Below are 26,653 nucleotides of genomic sequence, written 5' to 3' on the forward strand. Positions count from 1 at the left end.
GGTTGCCTTAGTATTTGCCTATAGTGTCCCTTTAAACGAGCCAAGCCAGCTTGTTTATATGTACAGCATTTGTGCAATAGTAATAAACGTTCGGATGTATGTAGCACAAAAGCTTAAATTTAAATGAAATTCTGTGGTTTTATGTGCCAAAACCACAATTTATGAGATGTGCCATTGCGAGGGACTCGAAGGTAATTTTGACAAACTGGGGCTAATGTGAACAGGTGCTTTTGCATTTTGCCCTCATCGACATGCGGTCGCCATGGCCAGGATGCTTAGCCGTGCAATGCCATTGTCACTGAGCCACCACAGCTGGTATGTAATGCAATTGTAATTTTTAAATCCTTTTCTGTACCATGTACAAGTTCAACAATGATGCAACTAAAGAATGAACCAATGGCAGTGACTTCCACTTCCTCTAGGCCTTTTCGGTTTTCAGCAACTGGTGGCTGCTGTGAAAGACTGAATGGAAGCACGACTAACTGGCTGCAGATACCACAAAACCTGCAACCTACGAGATCAAAAAACAACGACAAATGTGCAGGAGAGCAACCATGAGTTTCATTTACAATGAAAATGGCACGTTTTAATGTTGCGACATTAATCGAACAGGCCGAAACCCATGTCATCATCCTCCTCAGACTCTTCCTTCTTTTCCTCTTTCTTGGCTGCTTCTGCAAAAGCAAAAGAAATAACGTTGCAAGGTGGTGAGATATAAGACTGGGGGGCATTGGTCGTAGAAGCAATGCTTTACCACATCAGCACAGCAGACAAACAAGAGGCTGTGGAAATGTCCACTGGAGATCTCTCACTGGCAGTGCATCTTATGTTGCATATTTTACAAAACCAGTACAGAACCGACTCGACCAGGGTTTACCAGTTGTCCAGATGGTTTTCAAAAGCCCCATAATTCCTAGTAATGCTGAAGGTGCAAATGGTCAGTTAGCTAGCTATGTGTCACATTTCCCCACTGTGATGCAAGCGCAACAACCCCATGTAGGACAATAAGCCAGTATCAGCTAAGCACTGAACTTTGCAGCAAAGGATGCCTTCCTAGAGGTGCAACAGTCGTGGTTCATGTGGGGACACATAAAGGGGATAGCTCCTTGAAATTCCAGGATACTGCATTTATTCAAATCTAGGCTGATAGTTTTTTTTTCAAATAATCATATTTCAAACTCTAGGGTCGGCTTAGATTCGAGGATTTTAAAAATTGCGCCAGTTTTTCATTGAAACTGCTAAATATGGTGTATGGCTAGCGCAATCTAGAAAAGTCAGTATCGCAGCCACTCCTAGCCATGCCAGTAGCCAACCGCACACAAGCGAGGTTGCCATTTTGACCTGTGTCATGTCGGCCGTATCGGTGTGCAGCGTGGTGTTAGCGCGATGGCACCAAGCAGGAGATGCCACTTCAGTGCCAGGTACTTTGACCGTGCGCGCCTTTAAAAAGTGCAGCATATCTACTGCACTTGACGGTACCGAAGATAGTGCACTGTTTGAAGGTGACAGTGATAAGGAACACGGCGACGACGACGTTGAATGAGCTCTGCATGTTCAGATTCAATAAATGCTGTTTGCATTTTGTGAATGCTGTCCTCGCTTTTTTGTTCAGCCTACATTCGAGGTAATATATTTTTTGTTGGCTTCGGACTTTAGGGGGTCAGCTTAGAATCGGGGTCGGCCTAGATTTGAGTAAATACGGTAAGTGCAGGGTACCACCCTTCGCCCCCCCCCCCCTTCCCCTCACCTTGTCGGCTTATTGTCCCAGTGGTAAAATCAATTTCTGTGGAATGTTACTACTTCTTTATAAAATTGGTCATCACAGTTTCTGTAATTGCACATGTGCACATTTCCACTAATGTGGTAGAACATTTGTTGAGCACTCGTCGCTGTGCCTTCCGCTGAATCTGATGGAAGAGTTGCCTTCTCTAACAGCAGTGTTTAACTCTTGATAGTGTTTATACACCATTCCTCGTAAAGCATTTAAGGAATGGGCAGCAACAAAGACCCAGCAGCTGCAGCAACAGCAAGCCAGAGCTCACTTTCTGAATGAGAGGGAGCAAGCGAGTGGAAGAACATGTGTTTGCTTAAGGTGCTTTTCGCCTGTGGTTATTTTAATTATGCACGCTATTTCTGCACCTCTGTCACAACATGAGTAACACCACGGAGAGCAGAAGATGAAGAGAACGAGTTATGTTTCTGCTTAGATTCGGGCGAGAGGAAAGCCAGAATGAGCACTCACCCTTTGGAGCTGCTGCACCACCACCGCCAGCGGCCGCAGGAGCGGGCGCTGCAGCAGCAGCTGCACCACCACCAGAGGGCATTGTAGCCAGCTTTTCCTTGCCTGCAAAGGGAACACAATCTGTTATAGACACACGTCTTTTCACATTGCAACAGTTGCAGAAGCAACCAAGGCACCATGCTTCTGACACCAAATACAGTGACGATTCATAGGAGCAGGTGCCTGCTGGTTCAACTATAAAATGCCATTTTCCCAACCATAACAAGAAATCAGTTCTATAAACACACTTTAGGGAAACCCAGATAGCCAGCCTTTTTTATCAGTGGTGTCTAATTAAATTAAATTATGGGATTTTATGAGGCAAAACCTCGATCTGATTATAAGGCATGCAGTAGTGGGGGACACCGGAAATTCAGACCGCCTGAGGTAACGTGAACCTAAACCTAAGTACACAAGTGTTCTCACAGTTTGCCCCCATCAAAATGAGTCTGTCGTGGCCGGGATTCGATTCCGCGACCTCGTGCTTACCAGCGCAATACCAGAGCTGCTAAGAAACCGCGGAGGGTATCAGCGGTATTATTCAGTCGGTCTTGCAATGTTAAGGAACATTTTGTTTTGCGATAAGTACCAACATGTCAAAGTAAGCTTAATTTTGTTCATGCTAATGTTAAATAAGCAGATCTATTGGCTTTATTTAAATTCTACTAAAATTTTACGAGAGTGCAGATAATTGATCCATACATTTGTTTGTTCTATAAGGAACATTACTCACCGTGTAGTTATGCAACAATGAACCCAATTTCCCGAACGAAACACAACTTTTCAATTTATGGTTCAGTACTTTTGCTGGCCAAAATGGAAAGCACTTTTTGACAATTCCAGCGCCAATAAGTTGCGACATATCAGAACTCTTATGAATGAGGAGCATATATGTTGTGCCATACTTAAGTGTAGTATCAAGGCAAAGTGCTCTGAAGGTAACTGTGGCATTTCCAAACTTGACAAGGCACAAAAATAAAGGCATAACAGCCATTCCAAGGACCAGACACTTTATAAGGTATTTTCTCAAACTACTTAGGCATATGGGAACGTGTATGTTAAAGAAAGCATAAGTACATATGGCACCATCTGGTGCGTGTACTGCAAATGTAATTGTCACAGCTACCAAGCAATTTTCTCTTTCTAGCAGACTTAAAAGAACCCTTTATTATAAGAGGAGATAATGCACATTTTTGCAGGGTAAGCAAACAGCAAAAGGCTGAATGCAAAAAGTTTGAAAGTGACACCAGACCAAAATTTACCCCATTTTCTTTTCAAAGCTATTGACTTACTTTGTTTACAGGAACCTCCCCGAGAAATTTGACATTAATCTAAGCATTTCTGACGTGCTTTTACTCTCTCCGCCATCGGCCATTTTTGGTACCATCACTCAATGGCGACTCGAGATTTTCGCATAATGGGGCATATAATTCTTTCAGATTAAGAGCAGAAACAGGGGTGTAGGGTTCTTACACTAAACTCTGAGAACTCGCGCAGCCATACTTACAGATATATATAATTAAAGAACAATATAGTAATAATAAGTAAACAAATATATAAATAAATGTTTGCTCCTACTGAAAATAAATATTGCACTGCAGTATGGCCCCAACAAAAGAGCGAATGATGGATGATTAAGGTAGTGTAACTGGCAATGAAAAGTCGTATACATAGCTTGCACATGACTTCGCTAGGGCAGCTTCTAAGCATGATGGTTCACCAACATGGTGCTTGAGATGACATGAGTATCATATTTGATGCTGTGGGTAACCTGCTTCTATGTAGGAAGCTTAGAAGAGGCCCCTGCACTACCAGTTCTGTTGGAAGAGTGTTGGAGCAACACAAGATGCCAATAGACGGAGCGGCTGAAAGTGCTGGTTCACCAACATGGTGCCTAGAATGATGACAGTGCAAACCACCTGTACCTAATATGCATCACCTTACCCTTACCCACACTTCTTCAAAGCACAAGCGTTGGCTAACATACCGCCAACCATAGAAGTTTACGGACAGCCATAGGATTTCAGAAAATATCCAATTTCCAAGCAGCCTGCAACAGTAGTAAGTAAAACAAAACATCAGAATGTTGTTCCCATATACTGGCAGAAGCTGTAAGCGCGAATACTAGGATGCGTTATGAGGCTGCTCGGAAATTGGACGTTTTCCGAGATCTCGTGGTCCGTACGATTTTTTTGGTTGACTGTACATGCTAGTACGCCGACTTCTGCGACATTGTGCCTACATAATTGTATTAATCTTCAGATTATATATGCTGCTGCGTCTCACCCTTCGCGATGACTTCGTCGACGGTCTTTCCCTTCAGTTCGCTGATCACCTTGTTGAGTCGCTCGCTGTCGGATTCTATTCCGACGCTGCCGAGGATCTTCTCGATGTCGGCGGCGGAGGGGTCTTTGTTTCCGCCCATGGAGGCCAGGAGGTAAGCGGCGACGTAACGCATCTGGAACATCGAATTACGCTGCTATTGACACGTTCCACGCATAATTTTATGTCGCGTCGGTCAACATGGCACCAGGGACTCAGCTACAGCAGTTCATTGCAGTGAGGCAGGTAATCCCACATCGATGCCAAGCCGATCATACACACTGGTTTGACAAGGCGACGTTTGGAAGTTCATGCTCGGGGCAAGTAGCATAAACAACTTTATAAAATTACCGGAAGACCGGAATTTGTGTTTCTGATCAACTAAATTAACTGTACACACCACTCACATACGAAATTACGTGGCACTGTGAAAACGCCGGTTGAAAGCAAATGCAAGTAAACGGCAGCGGAGCCACGTGCAGCAGTAGTCATATGGTGAATGAAGCAGTTAATCTTCAGCTCTGGGATCTAGTTTATTTTATTCAACGTAAATTACTGAACAGTGCACCGTTTTTTTAAGCTACCATCTGTGAACAAACGCGAGTTAAATTAGTCCAGCGTGTCTGTCAACGTCATTCTGCCTGTACTTGTTCCCTACGCCAACATGCGCTACGCAAACGAACAAATTACAGGATAAATGAAAGAAACCACCGAAAATCGCAAAAGCAAGCAATGAGCACGTCGCTCTCACAAGGATGTGTGCATGAGCGCCGGCTTCTATTTTCTGTGAACAGGTATTCGTTGTTTGCAACAACGGCGCTAAACGTAAAGCTAAACACGCGGCCGCACCCCGAGGAAGTGAAATCGGAAAAAGTGCCCACTAAGATCGCACGTGCCCACAAGGCACTTTACGCACACTTCCACACGTGTTGATCCGCTTAGGCTTAATGACTTGCACCGCGGCTTTCTTAATTTCCGAGGCGATGCAGTCCTAAATTACTCAATTGGAATACGTTCGCTTATTTAGGAATGAAATTCCTATCGCTATGACAACCAGTGAACACGGTGACAATAGCTAACGGTAATTTACTCACTTTTAAGTCTCGAGGACACGAAACGTCTTCTACACCGCAACACAAAAACGTGGAAAAGGAGGAGGAATGGTCAATTTCGACAAGATCTTGCAACACTCGTTCTGACGCTAGGTGTCGTGCAAAATAGTTGCAAAATGAAAGAACATAATACCATTAATTGAAATCACAAAATATAAATACAGAAAATAAAAAAAGATTATTGTATATTAAGAAAACGTAATTATTTGATTCTGATACGTTTGTTAGAACACAGTTGTTCTGTGGCGCTAGTAACAAGTTAATTTCACTTACAAGGGTGTCGCACGGCGCACTTTTGATCGCGAATGAGCCTGATCCGCATTTATTTCTCGGTCGCGATTGGTTCCTTTGCGCAAGCTGCGCGAGGAAGCCAATCGCGGTCGAGAATTTCGATCCGGATCGGGCTTGATCGCGATCGAAAGTGGTCGTATGACACCGGTATTAGCAAAAATTATTTTTGTTTTGTAGTCAGTTACCTGAAACTTTTCAATGCTTTTTTGTTGACTGCTAGTCCTAATTTTCGATTATTCATTCGTAGACTCAAAAGAATAGAAAATAATCTGAGGACACGAGTTGTGAATGCTAAAGCATTAAAGACAAAGTTTATTTTCCTTAATTCTCGATTGTTTGTTTTCCAAATGTAGAAACAGTTTATCTTACAAGCGCATTGTGTTGTCGTCTTCCTTACGTCCTTGTTTGCTGGCGCTAAATATGCTTTCAATTTACCAACACGCCCAACAAATGGCAATGCTACAGTTTATCTTAATTCCAATTTAGATTTCTGGGTATCACATGTGCCGCTGAGTGGTCCTTCGAGTTGAACCTGAACTCCCGGCGGGCAAGCGAGCGCACTGAGACGCTTGGCGCGCTTTGATTTGGCCTTATCGAGGCGCAGTTAGAACATGGTTAGAACGCAGGCGAGAGCTTGCGCGAATGACGTGGCGTCGCAGCAATGCCCTCACCCCTCGCCCAACACGTGGCGCACTATCGCGGTAGCACGTGTTCGTTTTGCCCGCTCTACTCCGTCGAGGCGCGCTCGTAGGCTTTGCAGCCAATGAAAATTTACCTGCTGTGTCGCTGGTACAGGCAACAGACGCTCGCTTTTTCGCTCAATGGGCCATTTGATGCTTTCGCATCAATAAAAGCAAGAGTGGCTTCGAACTATGGCACAACTAGGCAATAACCATGGTGGTAGTGCACATAATCCGATGTTTATGACTATCGTCACGAATTGAACATAGAGCTAACATAACTAATTCTGCGAACTGAAAACTGAATGGTTTCACTGGCTTACATCAAATGCAATTTAGTTTTGTAATGGTGACACCCAGTAATGAATACTTACTCCAAATCACAACTGAGCCACGACCACCTCTAAGGAACAACTGTAAATCTCTAAGTCTGTGCTTTTACTGGCTGCGTGCGGCAGAAGCGATTCTGGGAGCCGAATACACATCACCATGGTGGGACTATAAATAGTGACACAATCTCAGAAGCCATTGTTTTTGGCACACCACTACAGTAACGCTACAGTTGCAGCAGTCGTTGCGGTTCGTGCTTTGCATCCCAAGAATTGAACGAGCTGAAAACGCACACACACAGACACACACGCAAAGTTAATCATTTCCTCACTGAGTAGTTCTGGGTATTCCGGGAGAGGACAACACAACTTTGTGTAGGGAGCCAATTGGAATCCTGAAATTTGATCGGGATTGAATGTGCCATGTCACCACAACATGAGCTGCTGCTTTAACTCAGTGTGAACACCGATTTCTCTATTCGAATGCGGAAATGCTTTTATGAGACAACCGCTGAAATGGGCTTTGAATTAAATTTGTTGCACTTGACAAAGAGAGTTAATACATGACTCTAAATGCAGAATTATAATTTCGGACTTCAAATTTTTTTAGCAACATTGCCAAAAATAGGCAATTTTTCTGCACTGAAAACACATGTCATAGTTCTGTAAACTGCATCTGTTAAAGTATCTAAAGTGGACAAAGTTTATATGTGAATTTACAAGGGCCGTATTCTGAAATGATCCCTTTCGGCGATACTATAGCCTTGGCCATGCACGCCTTCGCCATTGGCGCACGCTGATTGGCTGTTTTAGCAAAATCGTATTAGCTGATTGGCTAATTGAGCACATCATACGATTTTGTTCAATCAGTCATTCATTGCATGCCTGAAGGCGATACCAACGCCTCGGTGATAGTATCGCCTCGGTGGATCATTTCAGAATACGTCCCCAGCTTACATAAAAGTGTTTCATTGTTAAAGAAGGTTTTACAAAAGTCCTAGTCACAATTGAGTTTTTACAAATTTGCCTGCTTTAGAAGTCCTTTAAGGCACATTTTACACAATTGTGATATCACTTCTATTGCAAACTTAACAGAGCTGTGAAGTTGATACTTGAATTTCTGGCAATTTTCAATCATTATTGAAAAAAGGGATACTACCTAGATAAAAAATACACTTGCTATAGCCACTACATTTTTACTTTTTATGGTAATTGCAACAGATCTCGTAGCATTTGGAGCGGTGGTTGCTGAAAAAAATAAATAAAAAATTACTTTTTTGTTCCCACTTATTAGGAGCTCACAAGCAAAAGCTAAAATTTTGTTGATCACATGATATCTTCGATCATGACTGAATGATAGGGTTCAAATTTCTGAATCACGTTAGGCTCCCTTCAGCAGCTTGCGCAAGGGAGACAATTGTAATAAAGAAATGAGGTTCCCATTGGGCTCGAGTGCGACTGAAGGTGCATCATGTGACCAGTGTATACGGGTATGATGAGGAGTAGTCAAAGAAGGAATGTTGCTTTGAGCAAACGTTTTGACAAGGGGACTTGTCTTCGTCAAGGCAGCGACAGCAACAAGTCCCCTTGTCAAAATGTTGGCTTAAAGCGACATTCCTTCGACATGTATCCCAGTGTAACACAGGCATTTTTTATTGCGATCGAGCCTGATCAGGAATGAATTTCTAGACTGCAGTTTTCTCCCTTGTGCAAGCTGCAGAAGGGAGCCAATTGTCATAGAAACTCAAAGTCAGTTGGGCTTGATTTCGATCAAACATGCCACATGGTCTGCACATTCTACTATTCTGTTACTGTTACATATGAAACTACAGTGACGCATAGTACATTATCTGTGTATATATAGGGTCCTTCATTTTCTGGTAAAACCTGATAATTCCCGACGTTTGCACCCCAAACAAAATTTATGCAAGTCGGGTTAAACCCACATTCCCTCCAAAGTTTTCACTTTCGTTAAGGATTATGATGAATGCAGCTGTTGCAAAACTAATCAACACTTCTCACCTTTTGTGATCAAGAGGTAAAGGTGCATGTTATAAATGTTATTACTATATCACTACAGTGTGTGCCTAGATTTTTGCACTTAACACTCAAACAAAAACCAGCATATATAAAAATGTAAAATGTTCAACGCCTCCCGGCGTTGTGTGAATGAATATAGTAGGTGGATTTATATGAATATACCAATGGCATATTGCATTGGATTTCCAGCAAGTTGCCTACGTGTTATCAGTGTTCATGTGCTAGAAAGGGAATTAATGCCACACTGATGCTGCTCTGCATTGCAAACAGTAGCTGTGATGTTGAGAGAACGTTTACCTAACTATATTACATTCAAAAGGTGGGCCACTGATTCGTCTGATGGGTTCTATATCACTAATTTTGTTGCAAGAGCATATATTGGGAATAAGTAAAACAGGACAACAGACAAGGATGAAAGGCCTGACAGGTCTAGGATGGAGAGAGAGATGTTCCCAGTGCATATGATAACGTACATAAAAAAGGGCTTGTAAGATAAGAAGCACCACACCTCCTGCAAAGCAGGGCAGTGTGCAGTACACGTTGTAGTTCCTCCTTTGCTGAAAAAGTTCAGAGAACAAAGTGAAGAAGGGTTTGCCAAACCAGCCGCTATTTGTTTTCGTTACTGTGGTTTCTTCTTAATGCATTAATTATGCTTTACAACAAGTATTTCTAGAGATAAATTTTTTTACATGATTTGCGAGCAGCTCCCATTGCCATTACATGTCCCTGTGAGTGATGTTGCTGGTTTAAATAGATAGAATGTTGTTGCGACGACACAGACGCTCCTTTTCTAGCCAGTTTCAGGTTCAAGGAGCATTCCAAGGGTAACTCATTGTTCGCGTAGCTCCCACACGAAATCTGCTGTTCAAGATTTAATCATTGGGACAGTGTCGAGGACGGGCCCCAAAGTACTCATTTGCTTTAGGCACTTATTGTTGATAATTAAAACGTTAATTACCGTGACGTTGCTAATTACGCATGTAATTGCGGCAATTGCTCTGTATCTAGAGGCCGCCAATCTGTACATTCGAATGGTAAACATAACATTACCGTGATTTATATTTTTCTAATGTCAAAAACGTGGTACGTGCAGCCAAAAAAAAAATCACATACACACAAACACACACACCCAGCACATTTCCTGCCCCCGCCCTAACTCCACCACCACATCTGGGTATACAAACAGAAAACCAATCACATATCTGGGAAAAGCAGCCAATCCTATCACAGAAGCCCATTGTTATTTGCATGGTTTAGCACCAGATGAATTACAAAAGCATTGATGTTAGGTAGAAAGAAATTAGCAGCCATCCTACATCCTTTATACCAAAGAAAATTATGCATTGACAGAAGCACAAACACAGCACAATATCCTGTGTAAGTAACAGCCCACATCTCAAGTTTGTGATAAGTCAGTGCTTTACAAAGGCACATGTTTCCAGTAACTTATAACAAATTATGGGCCTTACAAGTTTACATATTTAGGCATACCAAAGCTTATAAAAATTTAGGGGTTCCTTATTCTTGTTTTTACTGACAAAGACGAGATGTTTTGGTGGCAATGCATACAAATTTCAAAATTTTCTTTTTTATAGTTTCAAAATTTTTCCTTTTATTATATTTGTGGTCGAATCCCATACATGATTTTAGGGTAATGGGGGTCTTTATGGTTAGTCGTGCAAAAGCAACTACCCCCACAATTTTTTTTTCCATAACAAAATATTTAGCTTAGAGCACTCCATGCTCTGCTGCCCTGCACACATTTCTGCATGCTGCAGACTCCTGCCTAGACTATGAGAATGAGCTGCTCTTTCTAGAGGGCATCACATGGTCTCGTGAAAGGGACCATGCCAGCCTGGAGATATTCCTGAGGAGACGGGTCCGGTGCCGTGTAGAACAGCCCCGCAAGGCTGAATGCTGCAGTGCAAAGCTCCCTGCTGTGAGCCTCTGTTGTAAATATATTACTGTGTATTTTACATGCATACTTTATGTATAGTCATGTATTGTTTTTTTCTAGTGTGCTTCTCTCCCTTTTTCACTTTTTTCTGCATCTATTACATTTTTTTCCCTCCCCTATCTTACCTCTTCCCCTCCATCTTTCCCACAGCGTCGGGATGGTTGAGGTGTCCATTGGTGAGCGAGACAGTTACGATGCCTGTGGCATTTCGTTTCCTACCTTGTTTTTCTCTTTTCTAATAAAACTAACTACCACTACTAAGAATAAGCAAGTAATACCTACAGAAAAATGTTTATTAAATAACTTTGTCAAGAACATGTGTAGAAATGACATCGGCAAAAATAGAGTATTCCATCTGTGAAATAAATATCTCCTTCCATTTAACAACCTTTTCTCCATTTCCTAGAAAATGCAGTGCAAAACAGTGCAAAATAAAGAAATAAAAATAAAAACAACAATAAATAATCATAAAAGCTGCTCAGCAGTAGGTACAATGGCAAAGAACAATGACAAAAAGAAATAGTGTGGACCCTCTGGTGGGGCAAAAGGAATGTGCAACAAGTGCATTAAATATTTACACAAGCAGGAGGCGCATGGACAGTCGGCACTAAATATGCCTGATAAAAGAACACTCGTTAAAAGAATAACCCGCAACATCCAGCACCGGTATGGAATAACGCTGTTCTTACGTTTGGCACACAGAACTCCCCTTCAAGATAAGCCGAGAGCGGAAACCATGAGACACAGGTTTTGCACGGTAGCTGCCGGTGTTGCCGAAACGATTTCACACCGTGCAATAACCATAGTGTTAATGTGGCTAAAGTGTGCATTACAAGGCATCAGGCTAACTAATCAAAACAATATTGAACACATTTTGGTCACGGTTTGGCCGTGCTGATATTGTGGTCAATATGTGTACCACAAAACATCAGCTTTTACCAATAACTACTGGCGATTGCATTTTGGCTATGGTTGTGGCCGGTTCATTGCACAGCTAAACAGACGTGCTGACAGTAAGCCAAAAATACGTCGAATATTACACATGGTGGCTGCTTAAGACCTTGCCTCACAAGTACAGTTTTTGTAGATAACACCACAGGAAACTCTACCAGCTACAGCATGTCACTTAGTCATGTGCTCTCGAAAATAATTCTACTAAATAGTTTTCTAAAGCAATGGAAGGTCATTATGAAGATGTAGCAGTGGTCGCAGTTTCAGCACCTTGTGTGCTGCTCCAAATAAAATTGAAGCTGTGAGTGGCTGGGGTATATAACATGCAAGCGGCCCTTCCTGGCCACAATGTTATCCAAATTCAAAGACAGCTAGCAACTTCTCTGTAAAAATGTTGCTACTGCTCAGCTTCCTTCAGAAGAGACATAAATATGCTTCCTCTCTTCTGCTTTAACTCTGCTGGAGAGCCGGACTCGACGATGTGACCAGCTTCAAGAACGATGATCTTGTCAAAGTTCAGCAAACCAGTCACCCGATGCTGGGAAGGAAAAAAAGAAAGGAAAGAAAAAAAGAAAATGCCATCACCGTCTGTGCAGATAAATAATGGAGGGTTGCTCTGACATTCACTGGTATGAGCTGAAGTGGATCAGTACTGTACAAACATCACTTGTGCTTGCGTCGTATTGGAGACAGTCCTAGCATATCATACAATGTTTCGCATAGTACTGCAATGTCTTTTATGAGACGCACTTAAATTACAGTTCTGAATTGTGGCAATGCGTATGTGTGTCCTTGCCAAGAATCTATGACTAATACAAATTTACATTCCAACAATCGTGAGTGCAACACCTAATGTAAACATAGCTTGAGGAAATTCATAGGTAAAAGCTTAGGTAAAATATGGTAAAAGTATTATATAACTCAACCAACAACTGAGAAACATGCATTGGAGATCATTTCGCTCCCCTTAAGGTAACTGAGAAGGTTGCGATAAAGGCCCTTCTTAAAGCACATTTATAAAAAAAAAATTTGTAGCAGAAACCATCAAAGATGGTTCAAATTCAGCAATAGCTTTCTTGTTTAACCTGCTGCATATCCCAATGCCAACTGTGAATCACAAAACCTTACAGGCACATCAGCAGACACATGAAGTAGAAATCTCACTGCCAACCACAATGCTGAATGATACCACAACAAAGCATGTCTTGATCATTGCACCCCGGTGGAAACTCCGTAGCAACCTACCCTGTCCCTAGTATCCTGGCTGCAACTTCATTGCAATGGCTATATATCAAGTGGCTGCACTGGAAACAGAGGTGTCTGTTGTGGATAGGGTGCTATCAGTTTAGTATATTCAAAGCTACATACCCCTTGTGTCCCTTTGGCACATCAATTCTGGGGGATCGGCAAAGAATGGACACATACCAATATCACATACTAGGCGGTGCCAAGGTTGTTTTGGGCACATATCTAGTGGAACATACACAGTTACCCAAACTGTCTACACCCAGTGCCCCCTGCTGTCTTCTCAGAAAGACATCAGCCAGCACATATTGAGAGTCCCAAGCTAGCAGACAATTTGGGTCACTGGATATGTGCTACGGTTTATTGTGTGAAATCGTACAAAGTAGCCAAAGTTGCTAAAGAAAGCTACTTGTTTAAAAGGCGTGTGGTGTAGTCGAAAGTGAATTTCTGGTATGTTGGTCTGTAGTGCATGGAATGTGTGGTCCCAGTCAAGCTACTCGGCTGTGTAGTGGCTTGTTGACACAGCCTTCAGCATTCTGAATGTTGTAATAAAGTTTGAATTGAAACGCATGCTCTGAGTACTTACAGCTATGGCCAGGACAGTTGAGCCGGCCCACTCATTGAGGACAGTCTCCTGTATGAGGTTGTCCAAGTTGGCATCTAAAGATGATGTTGCTTCGTCCAAGACGAGAACCTTCGAAGGCTGCAGCAGTGCTCTGGCAAAGCAAAACAGCTGAACAAGAGACAAGAACATAAGCCACAGGTTTACAGCACATGTGTTTAAAATATTAAGAATATCTATGCTGCAAATTGCATCGGGTACTACATACTGCAAACCAATGAAGCGAACGACAAAGGAACTTGAAAGGAAGCTAAGGATTGCTCAACGAGCGATAGAACGAAAAATCATATGAACAACTTCAAGAGGTAGAAAGATGGCATTATAGACTGCAAATCGAATGTGGGCAAATGATTATCCTAATTAAGACTAACAAAACAAATACGAGTTTGAGATGCTAAGGAATGTATCAAATATAAAACTGTTACTCTATTATTTAGAGAACAGAAATCACAGAAAGAAAAATGCATAGGTGAGTGTGGTAGAGAATGAATGAGATGGAGTAATTAGAATGAAAAATTTCTGCACATGCAATGTGTTTGGTTGATGCAGGAGGGGGTAACTGGAGATCTCTTGGAGAGCCTTTGTCGTGTGCTGGATTTAGATAGTTTGGTGATGATGATAACTCCATAGGTGGAGATAGCTATTACACAGCTCTATGGTAATGATCGCAAATGTTGTGTGATACAAGAAAAGTATGTGAGAGCTATTGCATGTCTTTGCAGCTTCTAACCTGTTTTTGGCCAATGCTGAAATTTGACCCTTCCTCAGATACTTCGCCATCTGGTGAGAAAAAGACAAAAGAAGAAGGTCAGAATAGGATGCATGCACACGAAAACAGCAATGAGATGACAGAACTTACCCAGTCCACCGTACAGAACAACAATCTCCTTGAGGTGCGCCTTTTCCAGCACATTCCAAAGCTCTTCATCTGTGTGCACTCTTTTGGGGTCTAAGTTTTGCCTAGAGCACAGCAGGCACACAAAGAAACATGTAACTGTGAGGCAAAGTATGTGTAAAACCATAGAGACTTGAATAAATTAACAATGCTGGAAAATTAACTAGTTCTAACTGGTTTTCACCCAGGTGCTTCCATGAAACATTGCTGAATTACCTACATGCATTTCATGAACTGGCCATGCATCAATGCACTACTCCGTTCCCTGTAACTATGTTCCTTTGCAGAAGGCTGCACTGTATCAAAGCAAAGTAACTCTCCCTGTGTGGCTCTTTGGTTAAGCGCCACAGGGAGGATTAGTGTTTTTGCACTACAATTCTTGCACTACTTTCAGGACCAAATTAAAAATATACTTCCTCACTTATAGGAAACCAGCATGCTCATTTCCATCAATATCACACGCAATCTTCTCATTCCCATTACATCCAAAGGCATGTTCTGCATGGTGACAGTCCCTTTAAAGACATAAAATTTAGCATAATTGCAGTGTGACCACGTCAAGGGCGAGGATCCTTGAAATGCTTACGATTATTGTGTGCTGCTTCCAGCAGAAAGATGAAGAGGAAGGATGTATGAGAAAGAAGGAGAGAAAGAAGAAAAAGGCATATCAGGCAGGAGTTTCAGAATTAGACTTCTTGAAATGCACAAATATTATTGTTGCTTCAAGCAACACATAGAGACTCTTCCTTTTCCAAAACTAGAAAGTGAACACACAGGAAACATGAGAGCATGCTACATTTTAGATGAACAGCTGTACTCAAGCTGTCTTCAGGTGTTATTAAGTTAGAACCACATTTAAAAAGCTGACAGCTTCTCTGGGTGTGCTTTCAACAATGAAAAAGATGTCTGATGTATTGCAGCTGTTACTGTACAACAAAATATCCTTCAAGAATTATCCCTCAAAACACGGGCAAGAAAACAATGAATATAAAAAGAGACACATGCGCTAAGCAGCTCACGAACACCATTATTTTGAGTGTGCGAATAGGAAACATGCACCTGAATGTTAAATTAATTATTTGCTTATAATATTTACTCTTAAGTTGCGCTACAAAAATAATTACACCCTAGATAACTGTCAGCTCCACGTGAAACAACTCCAGCCAACGTACCTGATTGTTCCGGAAAAGAGAATTGGCTCCTGAGGTATTATTGCGAGACGGGAGCGCAGCACATCATAAGGCACCATTGAGATGTCGATGTTATCCACAAAAATTTTTCCTTCACAGACGGGGACCATCTTGAAAAGGCCCATGACCAGAGATGACTTACCACTCCCCGTTCGTCCACAGATGCCGACCTTGGATAAAGGTGCATTTTATACGAGTCAAGGTATGTGAGAATTATATGCTATGTTTCTACAGTTACCAGATGAAGTAAGATAGACAAGGTGACAAGTCAGATAATAATGGAACAAGGAGATGAGACATTGCAGGTAATGAAGTGCCCATTCAGCTATGAAAGCTTGTAAAAAAAGCAAACAAGTACAAGCCGTTTCTACTATGGTAGCACAAGCTTGTACAGTAGACTCATTTTATGGTGAACATGAAAGGATCTTGGAACTCTGTTCACTTTACCATCAAATCAGCATAACACACTCAATAAATGTAGTGGAAGCAGAAAGCCGTAAAACTCTTCAGCTTGCCAGAAAATCTACATTCATATTCAACTTCTTCTGTGCCGTACTATTATCCCGAATTCTGGCAGAAAAATGGCCAAATTTTTTACTGTGGAATTCTTAACAAAAAACAAAGTAGACAATATTTTAAGCTCATTAACTTATAGAAAATCTAAACCATTTACAGTAAAACATTGTCAGAATGAAAATAAGGGAGAGCCGGATTTAGTTCATTATATCCATTACTTTGTTGTATCCATTATTGGATGTGCTGTACTACAAATCTCGATCAGCAGTTAAAGAATTTCACTTATTTCTATATTGCATTCCATTTTAACGAGCTTTGACTATTTCAAAAGTGAAATATGCTCAGCAGCCCTCTACAAGTAAAGGAAAGAAAATGAAAGCACTGTTGATGGGAAAATGAACATTGCAAGGAAATGACAAGTATGATCGACCCGCTGAGCTCATCCTTGGCCATCTTAACCTGAAATGTGTGGATGAACCCAGCTTGTCTGTGGCATGAAAAGGTTATGAGAGTTTGTCCTAAAGTGGAACTGGTGGTCCATTGTATATTATGTAACAGAGATAAGCAGAATCTAAAAAAGGCCAATTAAATCTCACAAGCACATCACAATTGAAGGGGCGAAATGTGCCAAAGCCACATGTTAGGCTATAAGTAAACAACAGACTGGGGAGCTGCGGATTAATTCTGACCATATAGGAGTGCATAGAATTTTCAGCACATGTTTGTTTTCGCATCCCACCTTCATCGCATTACGGCTGCCAAGGCTGGGAATTGAACCTTTGACCTTGTGTTCAGAAGCAACATGCCATGGCCACTGAGCTATCATGGATGGCATATAACACAGTAAAAGGTGAGTAACTACAAAAAAATTAAGATAATTTAGCACAGGGATATATGACAATGTTACATAGCTCAAATTACACCTGTCCGAATTACTTCAAACATCATGAAACAGGAAGTTTATAAGCATGGACACACTTTCAGGACTCATGTCACTGCTAAGCTCATTATGGGAGAATGCAGCGCATTTCTGCAACTTATGTCAGCAGATACACAACATAGAACACAGTAACAGAATGAGAAATCCAATGTCAATCCATGCTTTTGAGAACACTTGCAAAAACAAATGCAGTCATAAAAAGAAGTTGCTTCAGGGTCTCACTTTTTCACCAGGTGCAAAGGTGACTGAGACATTGCGCAGTATGGGATCAAGGCCTGCCTCGTAAGTCATTGTGACTTTTTCAAATCGCACCTCTCCTTTGCTAGGCCAGTCAAGGGGCACTACACAACAGAAAATCCAGACCATGATCAGTAAAGATACCATAACCCTCAACTAAGTTTGCAAAGCAACTGCGCATAGCAGCTTGAGCAGACAAGGTGTGGTGTTTGTCACTGATACAGGATATGGACCAAGCTAGTAATCATGCAGCAAAGTCAAGGTTGGTATGACCAGCTGTTTATTACAGTGAAGCTGCATATGGCTAGCCAATTTGTTCATTCATCCGTCCATCCATCGGTCGCCTGTATGCTGAAAACTCCTTCAGCGCAGGCGACACCCCATGTGCATGCACGGAAAAAGAGAGAGAGAGAGAGAGAGAGAGAGAGAGAGAGAGAGAGAGAGAGAGAGAGAGAGAGAGAGAGAGAGAGAGAGAGAGAGAAGCATACGATTAGTTGACACCACCTAGACAGCACAAGGCATGTTTACTCTGATCCATGATGGCATGCTACCTGACCCGAAATTTCCATTGACAAGGCTGGCGTGATGAAAGCGGTGACGTCAAAATCACTGCTGCCTACTTGGAAGCATCCCCATTAGATTCTATGGCAGTCGGGCCACGTAACATGATGTCATGGATCAGTGTAAAAAGGCCTTGTGCTATCTAGGTGGCGTTGGATATTACATATTCTGTACAGTCCAATCTATATAAAAAAAAGCCACAATTGTAGCCACAGAGACCAAGGATGACTTTGTTGATTATAGATGCATGATGGCATATCTTTAAACTCAACAGAAGTGACAAAAATACTGCAACACAGAGCATTTTTATAATAAATGAAAACATGCCACATGCAGGGGCACTGATGGTATGCTGCTGCAGTGCTTCCCGAAGTTTACGTAAAGCAAGTCATGAATCTGCATGTAGTGGCCACAGTTGCTGGGTTTGTCACCACACATTAAAATTAGTAACGTCATGAAAAGGAAATACTGTTGGCACAAAAATGACAATTTGTTCTGTGGACAGAAAGGTCAAGATTGCAGGATTCAGAGAGCTATGTGTTTCCCAGTACGCCACTCGGTCAGTCCTACCTAAAAATCATATAAAAGTGTGAAAGCGAAAACACAACAGCCTGTCTGAGAATTTCACTGGTTGAGATTAGAAGATAGAAGTTGACAGAAAGAAAATGCCCTGCGTTTACCATTTAGTCACCAGAATATGACCATTGGCATGTTGGCATGGAAGTCTGTCAATATGACTGCACCAGACCTGACTACCACTATTAAATCACTGGCTTCCTCGTTTGATCTTTAATGTGCTTCAGAGTGTCCTTATGAGGATGTACAGAAAGCACATGGAATGAATACTCATGAAATGCAAAGCCAGTAAATGACATAGTTATTTATTTATTGAATTTTTATTTATTGCATTCATCTTCATGTGAATCATTCTTGTTAAGGCTACCAAAGAATGGTGCAATGATGAAGGCTTTGTTAAACTGAGAGTATATAATGCAAAATTAGTCTGTTAGAGTGAGGAAAGTATGCGAGGGCTTCTAAAGACAACATTTCTTTCTGAAAAAGAAATTGCTAATATCATCAGATCATGGTTTGCTATAAATTGAAAGTAGTCTATCTTTCAGCAACCATACTAACGTATTTGCATGATTATAACGCACACTTTTTTTGAAGATAAGGTGTGTTCAAATTTGCGTGTGCATTACAATTGTAACTAATTCTACTTAAAATAAAACATGAAACCGATTCTTACTAATAAAAAGCTCAATGCAAGGTAGCTAGCCACACCGCCATCGAACAGGTTGTCTGAAGAAAGCGACGCTCGGAGACATCGCAAGGTGGATCCATGGTGCATGGAATGCCCTCCCGCAGACGATGGTTGCACAAGCCTCTAGAAGTGTGGCACTTCTAATGCGTTAAATGTAACTGAAGATTACTTTCTTTGGTAGGTCAACAGTGAAAAGGAGGCGTCGTCGGACTCCGATAGCCACTACCTGCTAAGATTCAGCTCTGTGCATGTCTGTGTGCCTTTGTACATTTCATAACATTTTCAACACGGTATGCATCAACTCGGGTTTTGTTGACGTGTGTGGTAGAATTGACGCCAAATTATTTCTTTCGATATTTGGGCAGTAATATAACTACGTGTTACAAACGATGGTGCGGTAAAATCGTGGAAATACAGTACTATTGTTAGAGAGCTGTGAAACATTTTGTTGTTTAATTGGTGCAACCTTATGATCAAAAATCATGTGGGTAGCAAGACTAAGGCAGTGAAAGCAAATCCTACACTGTAAAGGTAAACTGAATAAAAAATACCCACCTTCGATGGGTGAAGGCACACGCTCGATTGGTAACTGACAGTATTTGCTGACACGCTCGACCGAGCTCATGTACATCTCCACATTAGAGACCTGCCTCACAAGCCAATTTAAATAGATGGGCACCTGGAAGGCATGCGACAAAAAAGACATTGCTTAGACTAATGACATTTCATTGACGTTTCATGACAGTCAGCTGTCATACAGAAATCAGGCAGACACTCGTTCGAGTCAAACCTGTCAGTTTTTGTTTACCAGAGGGGTCACATAAAACATTTATTACAGCGAAGCTGTTAGCGTCTAGTTGGTTGGGATTTTTGTGTCCCTCAGCAAAAAAAAGAAAGAAGAAAAAGATTGAGCCGAAAAATAAGTGCATATCTCCTTTGGAATCAGGCATACAACACACAGCTCAGTACTCATTTCAATAAAGAAAAGCACAAAACAAGCGACAAAACCGCATGATGGATGATAAGGCACCTGTGAAGAATGCGAGGCACGTTCCTTCTCGCCGCATGTGTTTCCCAGTAAACATTACGGTTGCACAAGCTGCTCCAGTGGGAAAGGGGCAACAGCAGCATACGAAAATCAGTGAGTGATGTCTCCAAACTTCATATATAAAAGGGAGACCTGCCTAGCAACTCATTCAGTTCATTGGAAGACTGCTATGGGTAGACCACGCGAAGTTAAGACTTCCGAAGAGCAGCATGAATACGACGAGCATTGAAGAGTGCAAAACAGTAATGCTCAGCAATGGTGTTGTGCTAAGACTAGGCAGAACAATAAAACATTTCATATCCCCATCGACAGCATTTGAGTGGTTTACTAACAGCTTCACTGACTATCCACTTTCGCAGGATCGGGATGGCGAGTCAATTTTTTGTTTAAATCTGTACCAGCTCTATGAGTTCATCATGCGTGATGCTGCCATCTACAAACCTCTAATGAACTAAAGAATTATCAACACTACAAGACTCAAATACAGTTTATGCTATGCAGAGTTGCAGCAACAGCGAGAACAGTGTGAAGTACTTCAGAGACATCACTGCAATGGAAATTGGAAAGAAAATGTCCAATTTGAATAGATGTTTCATGTAGATATTTGAAGAGGACATCTTAAACTGCACTTGGGAGCACAGATTTTCTAGAGCGAGAATGCTACAACTTTGTCGTGTTTACCTAAGCAATGACAGATCAGAAGTGTCTGCTTACAAGTAATGTGTATGTCATGGCAATGCCCACGAAGGATGTGCTGGTCGTTCCCATAATGGCTGCTGTGAGAGATGAAACAGTTGCCAAGAAGAGAATCACGCCACCTAGATAGTCCTTGAAATAGAAGCAATGTAAAGAGACAAAAGTGAAGACACGCACAGAAAATAATAAAGCACACGTTACCACACTCAGAACAGCTGTTTACAGGTTAGCCTTTTCAAAAGAAAGCAAGCTGCCACTGGATGCTTTAAATAAAATTGGTCTTTAACTTCTAGTATGTATCCTCTGCAAAAGATAGTAACCTGCCAATTATTACGAAAATTTACACAGCGAACTACACAACTGGGTATACAGTACTTGCAACCCATGGAAGCTGTGCAACCAGCCTCATCAGCTGCCATGGAGGAAACACACTGTGTATTGCTAAACCTCACCAGTGAGACTCCAAGCCAGCAGTTAGCACAGTTGACCATAATGAAGGCCAAATTGTTGTCATTGATATGCTCATTCATCTTCTCTACAAACCTGCTCTCTTCTCTGCAAAAGATTGGGGCACAAAAACTTGTTGTGAGCAATGCAAACCTAATTATGCTTTTAAGTGCCAATATGCACAGTTCATTTTTTTTCGTTATTCTTGGCTTACCTGAAGGCTCTAATTGTGCTCAGACCTGCCAGCGTTTCAGAGAAGTGAGAAAAAACAGGGCTCTTTGTGATACTGTCAAGACGTTGTAGCTCTCTATGATGATAAAGAAAAGAAAAGAAAAGAAACAAGCAGTAAGAAACAAGATCTCAGACCATACTTCTATTCCAAAGTTCAACTTGCAATAAGGAGATGAACTGTGCAATATTAAACCTCCACAACAGTCCGGTTACTTCATGTCAAGAAGCTACCTGATTTGATTTTATGGCCACAAGTGCTAAGGAAGGTTCAAGGGTCCTTAAACCAAACTTAGATCCTGCATTATACTAAAAGTAAGAACTGCATTAGATGGGAAAAAAGGGGCAAAATCATAGTCTGCGAGCCTCACAGCACACAGCACTTCGACGTTTCAAGCAACTTAATGATTGCTGAAGAAGAAGCGCGAAGTCTAGAAGGCCACTTGGACGGTGAAGCTTCAGCGACAGTTTTTACTCAGCTACATACAATAGAAAATTAGAACTATAATCTTGGTATACTGTAACATAACACAGGTCAAGCTCAATTCAGTTTTCTGGAAATTACATATTTCGTATGTTTCAGACCTTATTCAGTTGATAAGTGAATGTTTACGCAAGTAAGGAGCCTTTGGAGCATTAATATCAGACCCTGTGCTCGTGCACGAGCACTTAATCTTCTCACCACTCTTTCCTCAATCTTGGGCTCAGCGATTTTCCTCACTGACAGATGTCCATAGCCTCCACATATTTTTTTTGTAGGAATGGCACCATGGTTTCGAGCCCCACACTAAGGCACTCTTTCAGCTTTCCGTTTTTCTTAGGCAACAAGTCAGCATTACAAGCCAAGATGTCCCCCCTATGTGGCTGCTTGCAACAAGTTTATTGTGGTCAATGGCATCTGGTTTCAAACAAACTTGACGAGAAGACATTGACGACAGTGGGCGATGGGAGTAGTAGGTTGAATTGCAAAGAAAGAAAATATGAGGTGGGGGATACAATCTGTACGCTCTCCTTTCTAAGCCTAACAAAATGTGAACTTATACTAGAACTTGTTTGTAATGCACGAAGTGCTCTTTGACAGAATCTCATCATACACTGTTCATTGCTGGTATAATGAAACTGAAATTTTATTCTGTGTGCAAATCTGGTTTAACCTGGAAATTGAAGCAAGGATCCTTCAATCCTGTTCCCAGAATTCTTTCTAGTGTGACGCAAGGTCACCAGAACCAGCATTACCTCCAGGAGTTACTTTCAGTTGTGAAGAATGAGATATGGAATGGTCTGAATTAAAGAGTTATGTGCTTTTGTGAAGTGCAACAAAGTGACCCCTCTATTGACGTAGTCCCCATTAGCCTTATATGCAACAGAACTGCAAAATTTACATGACTAAAGATGGTTTCAAAAACGGGTTGCCAACCATTCTTGAAAGATACACCACTGAGGATGCCCCAACTAAATTCTATGATGTCCAGTGTTGTTAAACTTCATCCTGTCTCCTTTGTGTAACTAAACCATAAGGGTTTAAGCAAAGCAAGAAATAAGCATAAAAGCGCTTACCTTGACGAGTGCCGGAAGAAAAACTGAATGTTATAGTAGGCTGCCACGACAAACAACACAACTATCAAGAAGTATGGGGTGACAAAGACATCTACTAAGATAGCTGACAGGCAGAGCATCAGGAACCTCAACAGAACCGGTAATGTCACGGGCAGTTTCTGTAAAATGCATACAGAAGACAGCATAAAATATGTAGGAAGACTAATTTGTACGAGCTCAAACAAGTGTTCAAAGTATGGTAAGCTGAACAGCTGCACAGTTTCTTTAGAATTAATGTATTTCTGTTAAGCTGAACTTCCTAGATACTAAAGGATCTCAAGCATTCTTTCAGGTATGTTAAGGGAGTCCATTGCATCTGAAATTAGCTTATTTTTTGATCAGTAAAAGTACTTGCGATGTGATTAACATACACTGGGTGATTCAATGTTGATCTACTCCATCATATTTACACACAGTAACAATTTAAACAAGTTAGTTAGTTACAGATTATAAAGCCAGGCCTAATTCAGCTAAAGAGTGAGCACATTTTGACACAAATGAGCAAAAAAAAAGAATATATATATATATATATATATATATATATATATATATATATATATATATATATATATATATATATATATATAAGAACAAAGAAACACGCACACAAATTCGCCAAATTCACGAAATAAAGCACCTCATGAAAACAAACAGTAAAATGAGTTTTTACTATCAGTTTGGTATGTCATACCTTATCAATAACACCCATATCACTTGAGAATCTGTTTATGATTCTTCCGATTGGATTGGAATCAAAAAATCTGCATGAAGAAAAAGAACACAAAGGTGTTATACATCAAATAGGCACATAAATAAAGAAAATTGCTGTTGACTTAATTTTGCAATTATGCACTAATAATCAGCTCAATGAAACACTTTTCAACAACAAATCTGACTAGGGGCATGAGAATACGAACCCAGATATAGCAAACATGAATAAGACAAATTATCAGTTACAAGGAAGTAAATGTAAAATTTAGTTGACCATGTTTTATTTGGTGGCTACGTTTGATGCTCCGCCCAGGGCAGAACGTCGCCTGACCACTCACAAATGCAAAAAGTGCCAAAAGGCATTAGCATTGGGAAAAGGAATCGCTGCAAAATTGCAGCCATGATTGCTTTGTTGACAAATTTCCGCTCAGGCACTTGCACACTTTAATTTTAGGTTTATGTTTCTTTTATATCATATCTTCAGGCAAATATGTAGACTTAAAAGCTACATATACACTGACAGAAAGCCTTTCTCAAAACAGGATTGATTCTTTCATGTTATCCGCTGATGCAAACCACAAATGACACAAGTGATATATTTGACAATAAGGAATCTTTACACTAAGATTTGGCACAATAAGCAAGCCTGGGGAATATTTATGCACTCCTCTGTAAAAAATATGCGAGTTAATACCAATGTTTTCAGAATCAGATATATCTTTGTTCAGTTTAAGTTCAACTGCATGAATATTCTTGAGCAGAAATGTTGAGGATAGTAAATATGCAATGACAACTAAAGTTACTGAATTTTCAGGTTCTACGGATATTATGTAAGTGGGTTGCACTGTATCACTTATGCTATTTGAAAATTAATATTCAAATTAAATATACAAATATTGCGCTTCGGGATTTCTGGTGCCTCCCGTCAGAAAAATAACAACTTCCTAGGGGTCTTCCATGCATCTAACTGAAGACAGCTTCAGTGCTGCTAACAGATGAGGCAGCTCAGCTGCAGATTATGCATGTTTTGCCTGAAGACTTGGTCACTGTTTTAAGAAAATGCAGCAACCAAAAGGCTTTTTGCTGCAAGCACTGCTGTAGATGAAATGTACCATGTGTAAAGACTTGGTATGTGTCTCCAGTAGAGCACAAAAACACAGCCAGGAGAACTTTTGCAGGATAGAAGACGTAGTACTACCTCATGGGACATTGGACAATGTTGTCAATCATGTTGTTGTGGAACACCTTGACCGACCGTAGGGACACAAGCTGGGCAGACATGTTTGTCACGAGGGAAAGGACGATGCAGAACATGGACAGGCCCAAGTATCCCATCACGTAGCCCCAGGCCAGCTCGTCCTGTGTTTTGCAAAGTTGAGTGACAGAGTTAGATGGGATAGGCTGACATTGCAAGGATGAACAGTGGCTAGTGCACACCCATAGAGAATAAAGGAAGGGTACATGACAAAGAAAATAAAAGGGGGAGGGGGCACATATGGACAAGACGGTCCACTCTGAAGAGGACGCTTTAGCTTGGGACCAACTTTGATGCCGCCTATTTGAAAACATGCAAAATGCAGAAATGCCTTTATGAGACAACTAATGGACTAATATTGTTTTTCTATCCTTCAGTTACAGGATTGTAAAGTTCATACTTGAGCATATTGAAATAGTGCAGTTTGAAGAATATTAAAAAAAAATGTCAATCTAATTAAAAGGTCTGCTTTCTACATTTCAACTTTTTCTTTGAAATAGAACAAACCTTATCAAATCTGTGCAGAAGTTGCAGAGAAAAGCGATTTCTATGTTCACAGGTATTTAGAAAGGAGCTCAAGAGCTAAAGCTTCTTCTTAAAGAAAAAAAAAATTGATCAGTATTAAACCAAACTAACTTGAACGTATCACTAACCTCATAAGAAAGAAATGGCCTATTGTAATGCATTGGTAGACCTATTATTGGTAAAAAATTATTGCCAGGGACTTAATGTCAAAATTGAGCTGCAATCAGTCTCTAAATACTAATTTAGAGTTTCCTTTAATAGTGGACCATAGTATAAACATGATTCCAAACTGTATGAGGACTCAGGTGCAGTTTAAAATGCAGACAGAGAGCTGGGATATAAACACTTATGCATGAATATTTGCAATCCTCTAAAAATGCTAAAAGGCATGCAAGTTTACTTAGACATGCATGACCCTTTGTAGTCTAAATAATCACGCACAAGATCAATGTTTATTAAACTGAGCTAAGTTTCTGCATGCCTTAGCAACATTTGGCATAAGATGTACTTAGTATGTAAGAAATTAGATGTTGACCCCTTTTTACCACTGTTCCTGCAAGAGCCAACCCAGTTCAACACATGTAGACTGTTTGTAGGAAACAAACAGAGACTACAAGACCTTGTGTCAAGTCCAATGCTAAGCCTTTCATTTCTGTGAGCCGTTCTCCTCTAAAAAATTAGTGAACTCAAAATTTTGTGAATCACAGGGCATGT

The 26,653-nt window shown here is 40.9% G+C and overlaps 2 protein-coding genes across 3 annotated transcripts in view; both read right to left on the reverse strand.

Moving 5' to 3' along the window:
- Window positions 1–539: 539 nt before the first annotated feature.
- Window positions 540–5,852, reverse strand: RpLP2 (ribosomal protein LP2). Its single transcript, XM_065453092.1, has 4 exons — window positions 5,698–5,852; window positions 4,568–4,739; window positions 2,243–2,344; window positions 540–674 (listed from the first exon to the last, which is right to left on the reverse strand). The coding sequence occupies exons 2-4, from the start codon at window positions 4,737–4,739 to the stop codon at window positions 601–603; spliced, it is 348 nt and encodes a 115-aa protein (XP_065309164.1). The 5' UTR covers window positions 5,698–5,852; the 3' UTR covers window positions 540–600.
- Window positions 5,853–11,287: 5,435 nt separating this feature from the next.
- LOC135919336 (ATP-binding cassette sub-family C member 9-like) overlaps window positions 11,288–26,653 on the reverse strand; it is a 45,182-nt gene continuing 29,816 nt past the window's right edge. For both annotated transcript variants that reach the window (XM_065453089.2, XM_065453088.2), the window contains exons 20-32: window positions 25,358–25,518; window positions 24,140–24,209; window positions 23,410–23,567; window positions 21,839–21,931; window positions 21,630–21,732; window positions 21,196–21,309; window positions 19,989–20,112; window positions 17,594–17,712; window positions 15,898–16,085; window positions 14,690–14,790; window positions 14,561–14,610; window positions 13,795–13,941; window positions 11,288–12,501 (exon numbers count right to left, since the gene is read on the reverse strand). In XM_065453089.2, coding sequence (XP_065309161.1) covers window positions 12,361–12,501; window positions 13,795–13,941; window positions 14,561–14,610; window positions 14,690–14,790; window positions 15,898–16,085; window positions 17,594–17,712; window positions 19,989–20,112; window positions 21,196–21,309; window positions 21,630–21,732; window positions 21,839–21,931; window positions 23,410–23,567; window positions 24,140–24,209; window positions 25,358–25,518 — 1,569 coding nt within the window. In that variant the 3' untranslated portion in view covers window positions 11,288–12,360. The remainder of the gene's footprint in view (window positions 12,502–13,794; window positions 13,942–14,560; window positions 14,611–14,689; window positions 14,791–15,897; window positions 16,086–17,593; window positions 17,713–19,988; window positions 20,113–21,195; window positions 21,310–21,629; window positions 21,733–21,838; window positions 21,932–23,409; window positions 23,568–24,139; window positions 24,210–25,357; window positions 25,519–26,653) is intronic.

This window comes from Dermacentor albipictus, chromosome 2 (genome assembly GCF_038994185.2).
Source record: "Dermacentor albipictus isolate Rhodes 1998 colony chromosome 2, USDA_Dalb.pri_finalv2, whole genome shotgun sequence".
Classification (NCBI taxonomy): Eukaryota; Metazoa; Arthropoda; class Arachnida; order Ixodida; family Ixodidae; genus Dermacentor; species Dermacentor albipictus.

What these genes read in the sequence shown, in the direction of transcription:
- RpLP2 (XM_065453092.1), bottom strand. Translation starts at nt 4,739, where the DNA reads ATGCGTTACGTCGCCGCTTACCTCCTGGCCTCCATGGGCGGAAACAAA. An exon ending in CGACGAAGTCATCGCGAAGG is followed by an intron (nt 2,345 to 4,567) that starts GTGAGACGCAGC and finishes TTCCCTTTGCAG; the next exon opens with GCAAGGAAAAGCTGGCTACA. An exon ending in TGGTGCAGCAGCTCCAAAGG is followed by an intron (nt 675 to 2,242) that starts GTGAGTGCTCAT and finishes TTGCTTTTGCAG; the next exon opens with AAGCAGCCAAGAAAGAGGAA.